Source organism: Phacochoerus africanus, chromosome 14 (assembly GCF_016906955.1).
Source record: "Phacochoerus africanus isolate WHEZ1 chromosome 14, ROS_Pafr_v1, whole genome shotgun sequence".
Taxonomy (NCBI): domain Eukaryota; kingdom Metazoa; phylum Chordata; class Mammalia; order Artiodactyla; family Suidae; genus Phacochoerus; species Phacochoerus africanus.
Genome location: NC_062557.1, coordinates 38,215,118 through 38,229,103, shown reverse-complemented (window position 1 = coordinate 38,229,103; position 13,986 = coordinate 38,215,118). Strand labels below are relative to the sequence as shown.

The 13,986-nt window shown below is 45.5% G+C and overlaps 1 protein-coding gene across 2 annotated transcripts in view; it reads right to left on the bottom strand.

The window, feature by feature from the left end:
• The window catches only part of AATF (apoptosis antagonizing transcription factor), a 104,002-nt gene extending 91,156 nt beyond the window's left edge, over window positions 1–12,846 (bottom strand). For both annotated transcript variants that reach the window (XM_047757567.1, XM_047757568.1), the window contains exons 1-4: window positions 12,608–12,846; window positions 10,997–11,188; window positions 7,592–8,002; window positions 6,998–7,135 (exon numbers count right to left, since the gene is read on the bottom strand). In XM_047757567.1, coding sequence (XP_047613523.1) covers window positions 6,998–7,135; window positions 7,592–8,002; window positions 10,997–11,188; window positions 12,608–12,698 — 832 coding nt within the window. In that variant the 5' untranslated portion in view covers window positions 12,699–12,846. The remainder of the gene's footprint in view (window positions 1–6,997; window positions 7,136–7,591; window positions 8,003–10,996; window positions 11,189–12,607) is intronic.
• Between the last annotated feature and the right edge of the window lie 1,140 nt (window positions 12,847–13,986).

Sequence of the window (13,986 nt, the reverse complement as noted above, 5' to 3'; positions counted from 1 at the left end):
AAAAAAAAAAAGCCTAATTAACCTGGCTGGACAAATCAGCCAGTAGCTCAATGGGGACCAAAAGTCTGGACACAGAACTCGTTCTCTGAGACAGACAAGACACAGCCGAGATTTCAATGCTAAAATCTCGTATTTCAACAGGCATTGTGGAAATACCAAACAGAAAGTTATCAAGAAATGATTGCCTTCATTTCGCACCTACAGTTTAGGAAAAATAAGAGGATCAATCATACTCTGGGGTGGCAGGCATACAGGAAAACAACTGCTACAGTGGAGAATGTAAATTGTTATAATTCCTCTAAGGGCCAATTTGACAGTATCTTCCAAAAGCCTCTAAAAAAAATTAAAGTACAACCCCTCTGTCCCACCAACTGAATTTCCAGGAAGGATCTGCACTTTCCAATTCAAAATGCACTAGTCACACGCGGCTACTGAACACTCCAAACATGGTTAGTCCAAATCAAGGTGAGCTGTAAACAAAGAATATACTCTGGATTTCAAAGACGTGATGGGAAAAAACATACATAAAAGAGCTTATTAATATTTATATACTGGCTATATGCTAAATTTATGATATTTTTATAAACCAGGTTAAACATGTTAAAAATTAATTTTACCTGTTTCTTTTTATTATATTTTTAAACTGCAATTACTAGGAAATTTAAATTTAAATATGTGACTGGCACTCTATATTGGACAGAGCTACTTTTAGACAAATTGCACAAATGTGTATGTACAAGGGTGTATATCAAAGCATGCTTTACAAAAGCGAAAGGCTGAAAGAAACCCAAGTATCCATCAATACCAACTGGCTAAATAAACTGCAGTAAATCTATAAAATGAAATACTCTGCAGTCATGGAAAATGCTCATGTCTATCTAAATACACTGTGAAATAATACATTAAGGAAGAAAAATAAGCTCACGAAATAGTACGTAGTTATAAAATTCCCTTTTTGTTTTTAAAAGGTGTTTGCATGTGTGTGTGTGTGTGTGTGCGTGCGCGCGCGCGCAAACAGAGAAAAAGGTCTGAAAGGATATTCATCAAAATGACAACTGTGGTTACCTCTGGGCAGCAGGATTACAAGTAATCCTTATTCCCTTCTTTAAGCTTTTGTGTCTTTTCTGAATATCTGAAGTAGGCCTGACTTAATTCTATAGTTAGAACAGTAAAGCCTTTTTAAAAAATGATAGCCATTAGCTGAAACAAAAAGCTCCATCTTGCCCCCGTCATGGTGGCCAGATGACGTCCACGGCACTAAGGTCCCCAGGCCTACAACAGTGCTGCACTTGAGAAGCCTGCAAGCGCCCACGTCCCACTGGATACTTACACCCATCCCAAATAATTACGAATATTTCAGGGTTCTACAGGTCATTTATGAGGACTTGGCCATGAACCTGTAAAGTGTTAATCAAGGGAACACTGAAATAGATGTTCATGGATTTGTCACCTAAGGCCACTGAGCAATTGAAAAGGGGGGAATTTCACTGACAATATTAGTTGCCTATGGGTTAGTGAATGGGTGGCAGGGGGACGGGTTGGGAAGGAAGATTTTCTCTATATAGTCATTAGCGTCTTTTGAATTTGAGCTGTGTTAAGTGTACCGCCTACTTTAAAATAAATTTAAAAAACAAAACAGAAACATCATCAAGACGGATTGCCATGATTAACCCTAAATTTTAAGTCATTCTTCAAGATGTATCTTAGTGCTGAGGTCAAACTGGCATTAAAAATTTTATCTATTTAAGTCAAACAGTTGAATGGCCGAGGGAAGGGCCACAGAGAGACGAGAGGGTCAACGCGAACCAGAGGTGGGGAAATTGGGGTGGCAGGGAGCAAACAAAATGTAACTGATTAACAGTGGAATGTGGAGTTCCCGTCGTGGCGCAGTGGTTAACGAATCCGACTAGGAACCATGAGGTTGCGGGTTCAGTTCCTGCCCTTGCTCAGTGGGTTAACGATCCGGCGTTGCCGTGAGCTGTGGTGTAGGTTGCAGACGCGGCTCAGATCCCGCGTTGCTGTGGCTCTGGCGTAGGCCGGTGGCTACAGCTCCAATTAGACCCCTAGCCTGGGAACCTCCATATGCTGCGGGAGCGGCCCAAGAAATAGCAACAACAACAACAAAAGACAAAAAAAAAAATAGTGGAATGTGTTTTCATACTATCAAGCAAGTAAAAAATTTCAACACTTCCTCTATATTTACATTACATTATCCTGTGTTCTTGGGGGCTTTTTGCTTATAGGAAATATCAAAATGTCAAACCATTGTTTCTATTAAAGGTCTTTAAACGATACTACAGTTTAGACCTATAATGAAACATGGTGCTCACTGCAGTTTGTAATGCATCTCATTAAATACATTAATAACATGCACTTCACTAAAAGGTCAACTTATTATGGCTGAAGTTTGGCTTTCCTTTAATCATTTCATTTAAAGCTACAGAGCAAACTCCGGAAAAGACAGTAGAGAGTGCCCGTTACAGAAATGCTCTCTCAATCCCCCCCTCCATCCCACTCAGCAATGCTTATTAATAAATCACTGTTAATGTTTTTATGTTTATGTTTCTACAATATTAATGACATTAACTTTTTAAAAATCCTTTTGTCTTAGAGACCCATGCTGACTTTCTGATAAAATGATAAGATGTCTGGTATTTGCTTCAAAGTAATCCAGAAGCAGGGGGAGAAGTTAGCCCGAGTAGATGAAATAAGACTGGCCCTAACTGATTAACTGCTTAGCTAGTATCAGTACATATGGGTTCCCTGTACAATTCTCTCTACTCTTACAAAAGTTTGATACATTCCAGAATGAAAAGTTTTAAATAACTCATACTGAGGTTTCCTTAAGTCACTTGCCTTCTTCCTTTTATATTGTTGCCATCAACAGAAAAGAACCACCTCCTCATGCTATAGACGTTTTTAAAAGAAAATCAGAGGGAGTTCCCGTTGTGGCTCAGCATTAACAAATCTGACTAGCATCCATGAGGATGCAGGTTCGATCCCTGACCTCACTCAGTGGGTTGAGGATCTGGAGTTGCCATGACCTGTGGTGTAGGTTGCAGATGTGGCCTGGATCTGGCGTTGCTGTGGCTGTGGCATAGGCCAGCAGCTGCAGCTCGGATTCAACCCCTAGCCTGGGAACCTCTGTATGTCACAGGTGCAGTCCTAAAAAAGCAAAAAATAAATAATTAATTAAATAAAAGAAAGAGAGAAAAGGCTAACCTCTTTAGAGAAATGGTTTTGTGCATGGAAAAATCCCTTAATTTTGCTAAGGCTACTTCATGCCTCACAATTTTTACAACTACTAAGAGATCAAAAAATGTCTTTGAAGTTACTTCACAGTAAGAGTTATAATTGCCAACCAGGGTGACTGGGGACTGAGAGCATTGGGAAAGAAAGGAAATATTTGTTTAGTTTCTGAAGAGGAGAGTTTAGGGTGCTTAAGGTACGAAGGCATGCTGTGCAGGACTTGACTGTGGCTAAAACAGAATTCTGCTCTTTTTTAGAGGCTACTGTTAGGACTAGAAGAATAGATGACAGTGACAAGGAAAGAATCTATCAAGAAAGCACAACCTAAATGCAGGATCCTAAATGCAACAAAACTGACACTGAGAGGATATAAGAGGAATCTGAGAGGAAAAGGAATCAGAAGAGCAGAACCCACACACCTCATGTAGTATCATCAAAACCAAAGGGAAATATTTCAAGGAAAAGTTGAAGGCTTCAGGGAGGCAGTGGCTGGGTCTGGCAATAAGGAAATCTCCAATCACCTTTTCACAGTCATAAAAAGCCAAAGCTGAATGTAAGTATTACCATTGATTAGAACACTAGCCATTTTCCAGAACAAATGGTTCACTTAAATTATATAGGGAGGGAGTTCCCTGGTAGCCTAACAGGTTAAGGACCTGCTATTCCGCATGCTGCAAGTGCAACCAAAAAAAGAAATTATACAGGGAATGTGAAAATGAATAAAAAGTCAAAAGCACTGAAGACAGTGGAGATGGTGGTTAGTGACAATGAATGTTGGCTAAACGCTGCCAAATGCCTCTTCCAGCAGAAAAAGAGAATACGTGTACCTAACATTGGTGGTGTGCTGTGTGCCGGCCACTATGCTAATGCTTTATATCGATTATGTCCTTTAATCCTCACAACCATATTATCCATTTTACTGGGAAGCTAAGTAACTTGCTCAAGGCCACACAACTAATCCACTGCTGAGATGGGATCTAAACCCATGCAGTCTGGCTTTACTGTAAGACCAACCAAAGTGAAAAGAGATTTAATTAAAGAAAGTAAGTTTCATTTTTGTCTTGGGGTCAGTACAAATTCAGCCTATGTTCCACACCAGCTATATAACACAGTATAAGTCGTTCATCTAGAGTAATGTAACCAAGAAATTTGTCTTAAACTCTGTTTACCAAGATAGGGAAATACACAACATACTATATCATACTGTCATAAGGGTGGAAACAAAATTAGCTATCCTTCAGAGGCACAGAAATTCTGATAATTAGAAAAGTGTCTGCCCTCCCATCTTAGAATATGTGACACCAAACAAACATTTTTTTCTTCTCCCTCTTCTGCTGCAACCCAACCAGTCCGATTAAGAGACCATCTGTCAGATTAACTGGAGTTCACCAATGAGGCAAAGAGGCAACTGGTGAAGTACAAGAAAAGACAAATTAAAAAGATTAGCCATTTGCAGCCACATGGATGGACCTAGAAACTATCATACTAAGTGAAGACAGACAGTGACAGACAAGCATCATATGATATTACCTATATGTGGAATTTAAAAACAAAACCCAAAAAAGCTACAAATGAACTCTGCAGACTCGAAAACTCAGAAAAACTTATGGTTACCAAAGAGGACAGGTTGGGGGTGGGGAGAGAAAGACTGGGGGTTTGGGAGTGGCATATACACACTGAGACACATGGGATGATTGGCCAACAGGGACCTGCTGCACAGCACAGACAACTCTACCCACTATTCTGTGATCATCTATGTGGGAAAAGAATCTGAGAAAGAATGGTTATGTGTATATGTGTAACAGGGTCACTTTGCTGTATGGCAGAAATTATCACAACCTTGTAAATTAACTATACTTCAAAAAAACTTTAAAAAAAATAAATAAAAAGATCAGAACTGCTGCAAAATAAAAGTCAAGGAGGTCCCCCTGTGGCACAGTGGTTAAGAATCTGACTGCCGTGGCTGGGGTCACTGCAGAGGTACAGGTTTGATCCCCAGCCCTGCACAGTGGGTTAAAGGATCCAGTGTTGCCACAACAGTGACGTAGGTCATAGGTGGCAGCTGAGGCTCAGATTCAATCCCCGGCCCAGGAACTTTCATATGCTGTAGGTGCAGCCATAAAAAAAGTAAGATTAAAATAGCTAAAGAAACTAAATTATATCCAAGAATGTGTCCATTATACCCAGCACTGCCTAAACCTTAAAATATCTGTATTTTGAGCGAAACCAAAAGGGGAGGGGGAGGCTCAAGCAAGAATAAGTAGCAAAATGGAAAAGGCCTTATCTTGAAACATTTAAGACATTCAATCTAGAGCAGCCTAGGTCTCATTCCAAAGGCACACCAGGAATTGGGGCACCAGGGCATTAAAAACAGCAGTGAGGTGCTCCAAAACTCTCTCGAGCGCTGAAAACCACCGCCTATCACCTACTCAAGGGAGGGAGGGCTGGAGGGGCTACAGGGCTACAAAGACCCACCCTCAGCATATCTACAGGGTTCCTGACTTCAGGTAAGGCAGGACATACACTCTAAAGACGGGCTCTAGGAAGTAAGTCCTCATTAAACCAAGAAAAGGTCACAAAATTTCCTGCCCTAGAAACACTTTCACCTTAAAGGGTTTAAGGTGATTCTACCTAGAGGCAGACACCAAATCCAACATCCTCCTCAGACCCTTTCTAATACTAACTCCATGATGTTACAAAAATAAGGTTTAAAGAACAAATGAAAATGGTAAGTCTCAGCCTGCACATCAGGAATGGAGATTCTAAGCCCTGTGCACTCCCCCCGAATCTCCCTCTGCCCCGGTCCTGTGCTGCCACTGGGCACACTGGCACACGGGGCGGCACAGAGCAGAAGGCAGATCCGAGACCGTGAGGCAGAAAAGCTGGAGGAGTCTGGCTCTGCCCTGCGTGCACGAGCTCTGTGACTCTGGGCGGCTCGGGCCTTGGGTCTCTCAGCGGTAAAATGAGGCACCCAGGCAGGCACCAAAGGCTTTCTAAATTCCTTTTCCCTTCTAAAATCCTTGGACCTTACAGCTCAGCAATTCTCTTCCACAAATTTTTCCTCCCTCTGCCGCAACCCAAAGGAAGATAGGATGAGGTCATCTTAGCGTGCTGTGCTAGAAACTGCCCAAACAAAGAAAGGCGTCCTGTGAGCAGACGACACAATCAACTTAAAGGAACTGAGTTTAGTCATTGACTGTCTCCCTTTTGTTCTATACACATGGGTTTTCTCTGAGTATTAAAGTAACTTGGGGGAAGTTCCCGTCGTGGCGCAGCGGAAACGAATCTGACTGGGAACCACGAGGTTTCGGGTTTGATCCCTGGCCTCGCTCAGTGGGTTAAGGATCCAGCATTGCCATGAGCTATGGTGTCAGGCGCAGACATGGCTCAGATCTGGCATGGCTGTGGCTATGGCTGTGGTGTAGGCTGGCGGCTGTAGCTCCAATTAGACCCCTAGCCTGGGAACCTCCATATGCTACAGGTGTGGCCCTAAAAAAAAAGAAATAACTCTGAAAGCCAAGGAGCGGAGGAGCGAAAAGTGAGAGCAGGGGTGAAAAAGGGCAGGATAGACATGACTCAACCTGTTTTGATGCAAGTTGTCTTCATTTGATAAAAAAGTTATATTGCTATTTTTTTTTAAGTTGAAATCACTAATTTATACCATATTATCACCAAAGCTAAAACTTCTCACCTCTGTGGTGCTGCGAATACAAGCCCACGTGTCCCAATACAGCGTAAGAATTCTTACTGTTTTTTAGAGCGCTGGCAAATTCTGGGCCACCTTTGTCCTTGAAAATAGGGAAAACATCTGGTTGAGGAAGCTGATTGGTGGTCAGGAGGGCTTTTTGTAACTTGATCCTTCCTTCCAAGAGCTGGTCCCACAGTGCTGAGAAAGAAAAAAGAATTCCATCCCTGGTTATAACAAGTCCCTGGTCGGGGAGCAGGGGAGGGACAGGAGACCACAGCCATCTCTAAGCAGCCTAGCTCGACCACCGTTTCATGCAACGGGAACACTCTCTATTAGAGGAAATAAATCCAGCACGGACGCGAGCCGACCCGCTCCAGGAGAGCAAGCACGCTCCAGCCCCAAGAGAGGAGAGGCTTTTCTCTTCAATCTTCCGCAGCTGCCGAAGAACGAAAGCAGAAGCAGCTAAGCAGCGCAGCCCAGCACCGGCTGGCTAAGCGCAGGGGGACGGCGCTTTAGGCCTCTTGGTAAGTGGGACATGTCACTAGCTAACTGCAAGGACACTGGGGAGGGCAAAGAGCCAAAAACAAGCAAACAGAAGGGAGATCAAATGCAGAAGAGGCCGAAAAACAAGCAAACCGCGAGCCATGTACACACCTATCTGGTTCTTCACAGCTCGGCCTTTCTCCACTTCCTCGGAAACCCTGGCGCTGGAGAAGGTCATCACCACGCCGTCGTCCTCGCTGGCTCCGTCCTGGGCCTTGTCCTCCCCACTCTCGCCTTCCGAGTCCTCCGCACCGTCCCCTTCTTCCATACCACTCTCCTCCTCCTCGTCTTCCTCCTCCTCCTCACTGCTACCCAGGGCATCCATTCCCTCGGTGAACTTCTCAAAGTCACGGATGCCCCCGACACCGAAGCCCGCCGCCTCACCGGAGCGGCTTCTGCTCTTGTTCCAGGCCGGAGCGCTGTCCCCGTCATCACCACACTCCTGTTCCTCATCGGATTCTTCCAGACCCAGCCCCTCTGAATCTCCATCTCCAGACCCTTCCTCATCAGATGTTTCTTTATCTAAACGAGGGAGGGAAGAAAGACAAGAAAAATGTTACTTTGAGACAAGCAGTAGGCCTTATCTTTCACTTTAATTAAAGAATTATGGCACCTACCTCCCCCCACAAAAAAGTATTACTGTAGAGTCCCCGTCGTGGCACAGTGGTTAACCAATCCGACTAGGAACCATGAGGTTGTGGGTTTGACCCCTGGCCTTGCTCAGTGGGTTGGGGATCCGGCGTGGCTGTGAGCTGTGGTGTAGGTCGCAGACGTGGCTCAGATCCCGCGTTGCTGTGGCTGAGGTGTAGGCTGGCAGCTACAGCTCCGATTGGACCCCTAGCCTGGGAACCTCCATGTGCCGCAGGAGTGGCCCTAGAAAATGCACACACACAAAAAAGCATTACTGTACTCAATTCAACTCAACAAATATGTATTACGTATCTACTATCTGTAAAATGCTAAGGGAAAAACAAAAATAAATACAACATGGGTCCTAGGTCCCAGCCTAATGAAAGGCTCTAGTGAGACAGACGAACCCATAAAAACTCTAACACAGAGAAAAATGAAAGGTGCTTTGACAAAGTTTTGATAACCAAGAGGAGGAAGAGATTTTAACCGTAGGGCAAATGATTTCAAGCAAAGTTATAACCAAGAGGTAGCCTTTGGTCTGTAACTTGAAAAAGGGTCAGGTTTCAAAAAGTGTGAGGGAATTACTGGTTTTGCCAAACGTGCACCTGAAATGGAGTTTACCATGACCCATCCCAAATGTACAATCTCTATCACGCCGGTGTACTCTATTAAATTCGTATGAAGCCCCTATTATAAGCCAGCCATGGATAAAAGCTGGAGACTGACAATCAGAATGTAATACCTGTGTGGGAGCGGTAGATACGCATAATCAATAATTGCAGTACAGTGTCATTAGCATAGAGTGCATGGAGAAGGAAACACCTAACTCTCCTGGAAGCATGAGAAACGGCTTCATGTGAAGGAAACATTAGTTTCAGACAGAGAAGTGGGGGAAGGCAAAGAAAAACAGCAGGTGCAAGGTCAGCACACAAAACTGCACTGTACCGAATGGTGGGACGTGAGTCCAAAGACGGGCTGAGGAGCCCAATCAGGAGGGGACCTGTCCTCCACGGGAAGGAGTTTGAACCTGATTCTTCGGTAAATGGAATCTTAGTTATGGCTCCCGATTTTACTTCTGCTTAGGGTATCCTGATACTGACAGGTCTCTACGGATCACCCAAACGCTTCCACAGCAGAACGTAGAGATCCCATGTACAGGAAGCATAATCATGAGGTACAGGGACCTGTCACCAGCAACTTTCTTCAGAAAATCAAGATTTTATGACAACATGACAGGTTTTAATTTCTTTAAGTAACACTATATAAACTTAAGACAGAGAAAGCTGTCACAAATATACGGAAACTAAATGCAAAAGAGTGAAGAGAAACAATGCTTTCTTTATATGCATGCCATTTCTCAGATAAAGGAATATTCTCATAGAGTAGTAGTTAAAAGTATAGATCTTAGGAGTTCCCGCTGTGGCTCACTGAGTTGCTGCAGAGGCTGGGGTTCAATCCCAGGCTGGGTGCAGTGGGTTAAAGGATCCAGCGTTACCACAGCTGTGGGTGGATCACAGCTGCAGCTTGGATTCAGTCCTTGGCCTGGTAACTTCCATATGCTGGTGTGGCCATTAAAAAAAAAAAAAAAAAGTACAGCTCTTAGAATCAGACCGCCTGGGAGTTCCTGTCATGGCTCAGCAGTTAACGAACCCAACTAGTATCCATGAGGACGCGGGTTTGATCCCTGGCCTCACTCAGTGGGTTAAGGATCTGGCATTGCCGTGATCTGTGGTATAGGTCACAGATGAGGCTCGGATGCCGAGTTGCTGTGGCTGTGGTGTAAGCCAGCAGCTACAGCTCCAATTGGCCCCCTAGTCTGGGAACCTCCATATGCTGCGGGCGCAGCCCTAAAAAAGACAAAAAGACCAAAAAAAAAAAAAAAATCAGACTGCCTTACTTGAGGGCCGGCCTGCACTTACCAGCTATCTGACCTTGAGCAAGCTATTTCACATCCCCTCAATTTCCTTATCTGGAGACAAACAGTACCAACCTCACAGGGCTATGAGGAGGATTAAATGAGATGTTACCTATAATGATAATGGTGATAATATTTTCTGACAACTTACCACGCCCCAGGCTCTTAGAACTTCAAGAGTTGCCACAGTGCCTGATACATGGTGAGCTCAATAAATAGTATATTGGTCTCAGGATTGGTCTGTTTATCAGTCTCTAAGCAAAGAATATGAAATAAGCTTATCATGTGGGAGCCCCCAGAACTGTATCAAGGACTAAATCATGGATATCCTAACATGAATGACTGTTTCTTTTATATTATCTGTGGATTCTCAACATGGTACCTCTGACCTCTCTAAAGGAAAACAAATGGCATCCACTCAATAATCACCAGAGCCGGCCCTTTCCTCCACTCTAAGAAACTCACAATCCTTAAAACTATAAGCTCACATCCTCCTAACTCTTGCAGAGAACAGGAAAGCGCTGTGAAATTTTTACAACGGCAAAAAATGAGTGTCACAAATTACAGTGACTGAAGCAAAAAGTGAAAAATCAAAGGAAAAGGGTCAAAATTCATGAGCAGCATGCTCATCAGAAACAATGCAATTCAGGAGTTCCCTGCAGTGGGTTAAGGATCTGATGGTGTCGCTGCAGCAGTTCAGGTTACTGCAGTGACGCAGGTTTGATCCCTGGGCCAGGAACTTCCATGTGCCTCGGGCATGGCAAAAAACAAACAAACAAACAAAAAGGATACCAATTTAAGAGCTCCAGATTTTAGATTCCTTATGAAGTGAAATTAAGTACTTAGAAGGGCTCTTTCTAATGCCAAACCAATGGTTTCTCCTAAGATAATAGGTAGGACATCCAGTTTTGCAGAGATCATTAAAAAAAAATTTTACCTAATAAATTAGGAAAGAAAATATGTCTACTCACCAGATGAACCTGGCAGAGTCTGCTCCCAATGGTCTTCCTTCCAAGCTTTTCTAGAGGTGGTCTTGCCAGAATACCTCTTGTCTGTATCCAAGAGGGAGGCTGATGCCAGCTTTCTAATGGTACCCACCACGGGGAAATCCCCTTCTCCATCGTCCCCTTCATCAAACCTGTCAATCACTCTGGCAGCAGTGGCTGTGGGGAAGGGGAGGAAAGTAATCAGAATCTTCAGACTAGAAGGAACTTTAACGGTAACACTGGGTAACACTGCCGAGGCTTTGAATTCATACTTGAATGTCCTCTACAAAATCCCCACCATGGGAGTTCTCGTGTCTCCGTAGTTACAAACCCAACTGAAGTCCATGAGGATGCTGGTTCAATCCCTGGCCTCGCTCCGTGGTTTAAGGATCCAGCATTGCCACAAGCTGCAGTGTAGGCCGGCAGCTGCAACTCCGATTTGACCCCTAGCTTGGGAACTTCCATATGCCACAGGTGTGGCCCTAAAAAGAAAAAAAAAAAAAAAAAAAAGTCCCCACCATGAGTTTCCATTGTGGTTCAGCAGGTTAAGGACCTTACCAAAAGCTGGGGGGTGGGGTGGGCAAAGATCGCAGATTCAGCCCCAGCCGAATGTTGCCGTGGCTGTGGCGTGTTTGCCTGCAACTCACATTTGACCTCTAGCCCAGGAACTTCTATATGCCACAGGTGTGGCCACTTAAAAAAAAGCCGCCAAGTTCCAAGAACAGCAAAGTCATTACCTCCCAAGGCAGACCACTTACTCTCCTGCTGCTGTTCCAGAACAAAAAGCTAACTCTCTGCATCTACTAGAAGGATTATTTCCATGTTTTGGATCATAGAAAACTGGTCTAATTCCTCTTTCATCTGTGACTGTCGCTCAAATATTTTAAGTCGGCCATCATCATGTTCTATCTTCACTTCAGCCCATCCCTCAGGGAGTTTGCTTATCCTAGCTAAACAGCCCCAGTTCCTTCAACTGCTTATTTCTAAGACACGGTCCAGCACTCACATTTATCCCTCCTTATTCCCCCTTCCTCACACTTCTCTGACTCAAGCCTAAAGCAGGATTAGACCTTGAACCTCATCTTACAGAACAGCAGCCTTATTCGTCAGCCGCTAAGCAAGTGTGTTGAGGACTAAAAAGGCTTAAATGGCACCACAGAAGCCTACTTCTTCCTTCATCCTCCAAGTAAGTTCTCAGGGGCAGGCAGAGTTGGAAAAAAAAGGGGGGGGGGGATGAGACTTCCTTCTCCTCATTTCTAATGCAATGCCATTAAAGGCATCCTTAAAGATAACTTCCAACCTGCTACCAGACTCTGGCTCCCTGCTACAGCCCCGCACCAACAGTGAACCCCGAAGCCTGAGTCCTCCGGATGCTCCGCCCGCAGGAGCACCAAGTCTAGAGTGAGCGTCAGGATCCCGAAGCCCTCCTCCCCACACCCGGGGGACACTCTCTGGGAGGCAGTTTTCCTCTGCGCAAGAGGAAACAGAGAAGGCTAGGTGGCGGGGGCCCAGCAGCTGGCCCTTCACACGCCGCCCAGGTCCGCACCCGGCACGGCCCACAGCTCCGCACGTGGTCTTGCCCTGGTCAGGCCTCACCCTCCTCCAGGTCCGCTTCAGGATCCGCTTCGCGCGGTCGCGGGTTCAACAACTGTTCCAGCTGTAGCGCCAGAGGCTGCGGCCCCGCCATGGTCACCAGGTCTCGCCCGCGCCGCGCTCGTGAATGTCGCCCTCTCCCTGCCGGGTCCTCCTGCCGGAGACTGCTCCCCAGCACAGCCAGGGACGCTCGGAGCCCGGCGCCCAGCTCCGGATCGGCAACTTCCGGGAGACTCGCGGGAGGGGGCGGGACTTTGTGCGTCACTACGGGCGTTGCTAGGATGAAAGCGGAAACGCCCGGAAGGCTGACGCGCGTGCGCGTGCGCCGAGGGGGCGTGTTGGGCAGCGCGGGAGCGAGCGAGAGCACGTGGCCGCCGCTGGCGCTGAGCCGAGACTGCGATGCGCGGTGTTTTTTTTTGGAGTAAAGTACGCTTGAAGATTTGTCTGAGATTGGCTAAAAAGTAAAGAATAGTGTAGCCGCGACCCTTGGTGGCTGATTTAGGGAGAAGGAGTAAAGAGTGAGCGCATCGAGCTTCACGCGTGCTTTAGGGCACGCACAGACTAGAATCAAAAGCAGGTTTGGCATTTCATAATTTGGAGGAGTTTGGGGCCGGGCACACCCCCCTGACCCCGCGGTGGCCATGACTTGGAAATCCTGCCTCAGGGATGGGCATGCGTAGGTGTGCAGTGGACTGCTGCATCCTTATTAATTAGAATAATAGAAGTCACTATGGCTGTGAATAAATAAAGGTCGATTCTGTAGCTTCTCCAGAGGAGCCTTGTCTGGGTAGGGAAATGGGGATGGAGTGGAGATTACTCGTGCACACCAAAAGGTATTAATATCCTTGCTGTTCTTCAAAGATGAGGGCACACTCAGATGCTTGAAACTGGCGCACAAAAGCGGAAAAACTCAGATCTGCAGTTCAAGGGGCACAGGTAGAGTCAAATATAAAGACCAAAGAAGAAACGGTAGCCAAGCACATGGAAAGATAAAATCCCTTCACATCCTCTTTCCCTCTTCAAACATTCCCTGACTGCCCACCATGTGGCAGGCGCTGTTAGATGAGATACAGAGGTGAGTAAGTGATTCTCTTCTGGTGGTAATCAGCCTTGGGGGCCAAACAAGTAAACAGAAACTGCAAAAAGGATTGATGAGGGTAAGTATAAAGTGGTCTGTCTTTCCAGGATCTGTTTGAGGTCCCCTGTAAGGACCTAGAAGCCCCTAATCAGAAACTCCCTCGAAAGGATCCAGGAGACAGGGTTAGGGGTACCCTGTGCCCTGCTTGGGAAAAGCTCAGGCTAATTGGATCCCACAGCTGAACCGCCTGGGAAACCTTCCGTTCTCCAGTGTCTTCTGTGGAACCCAAGGGAACTGAAGGTCC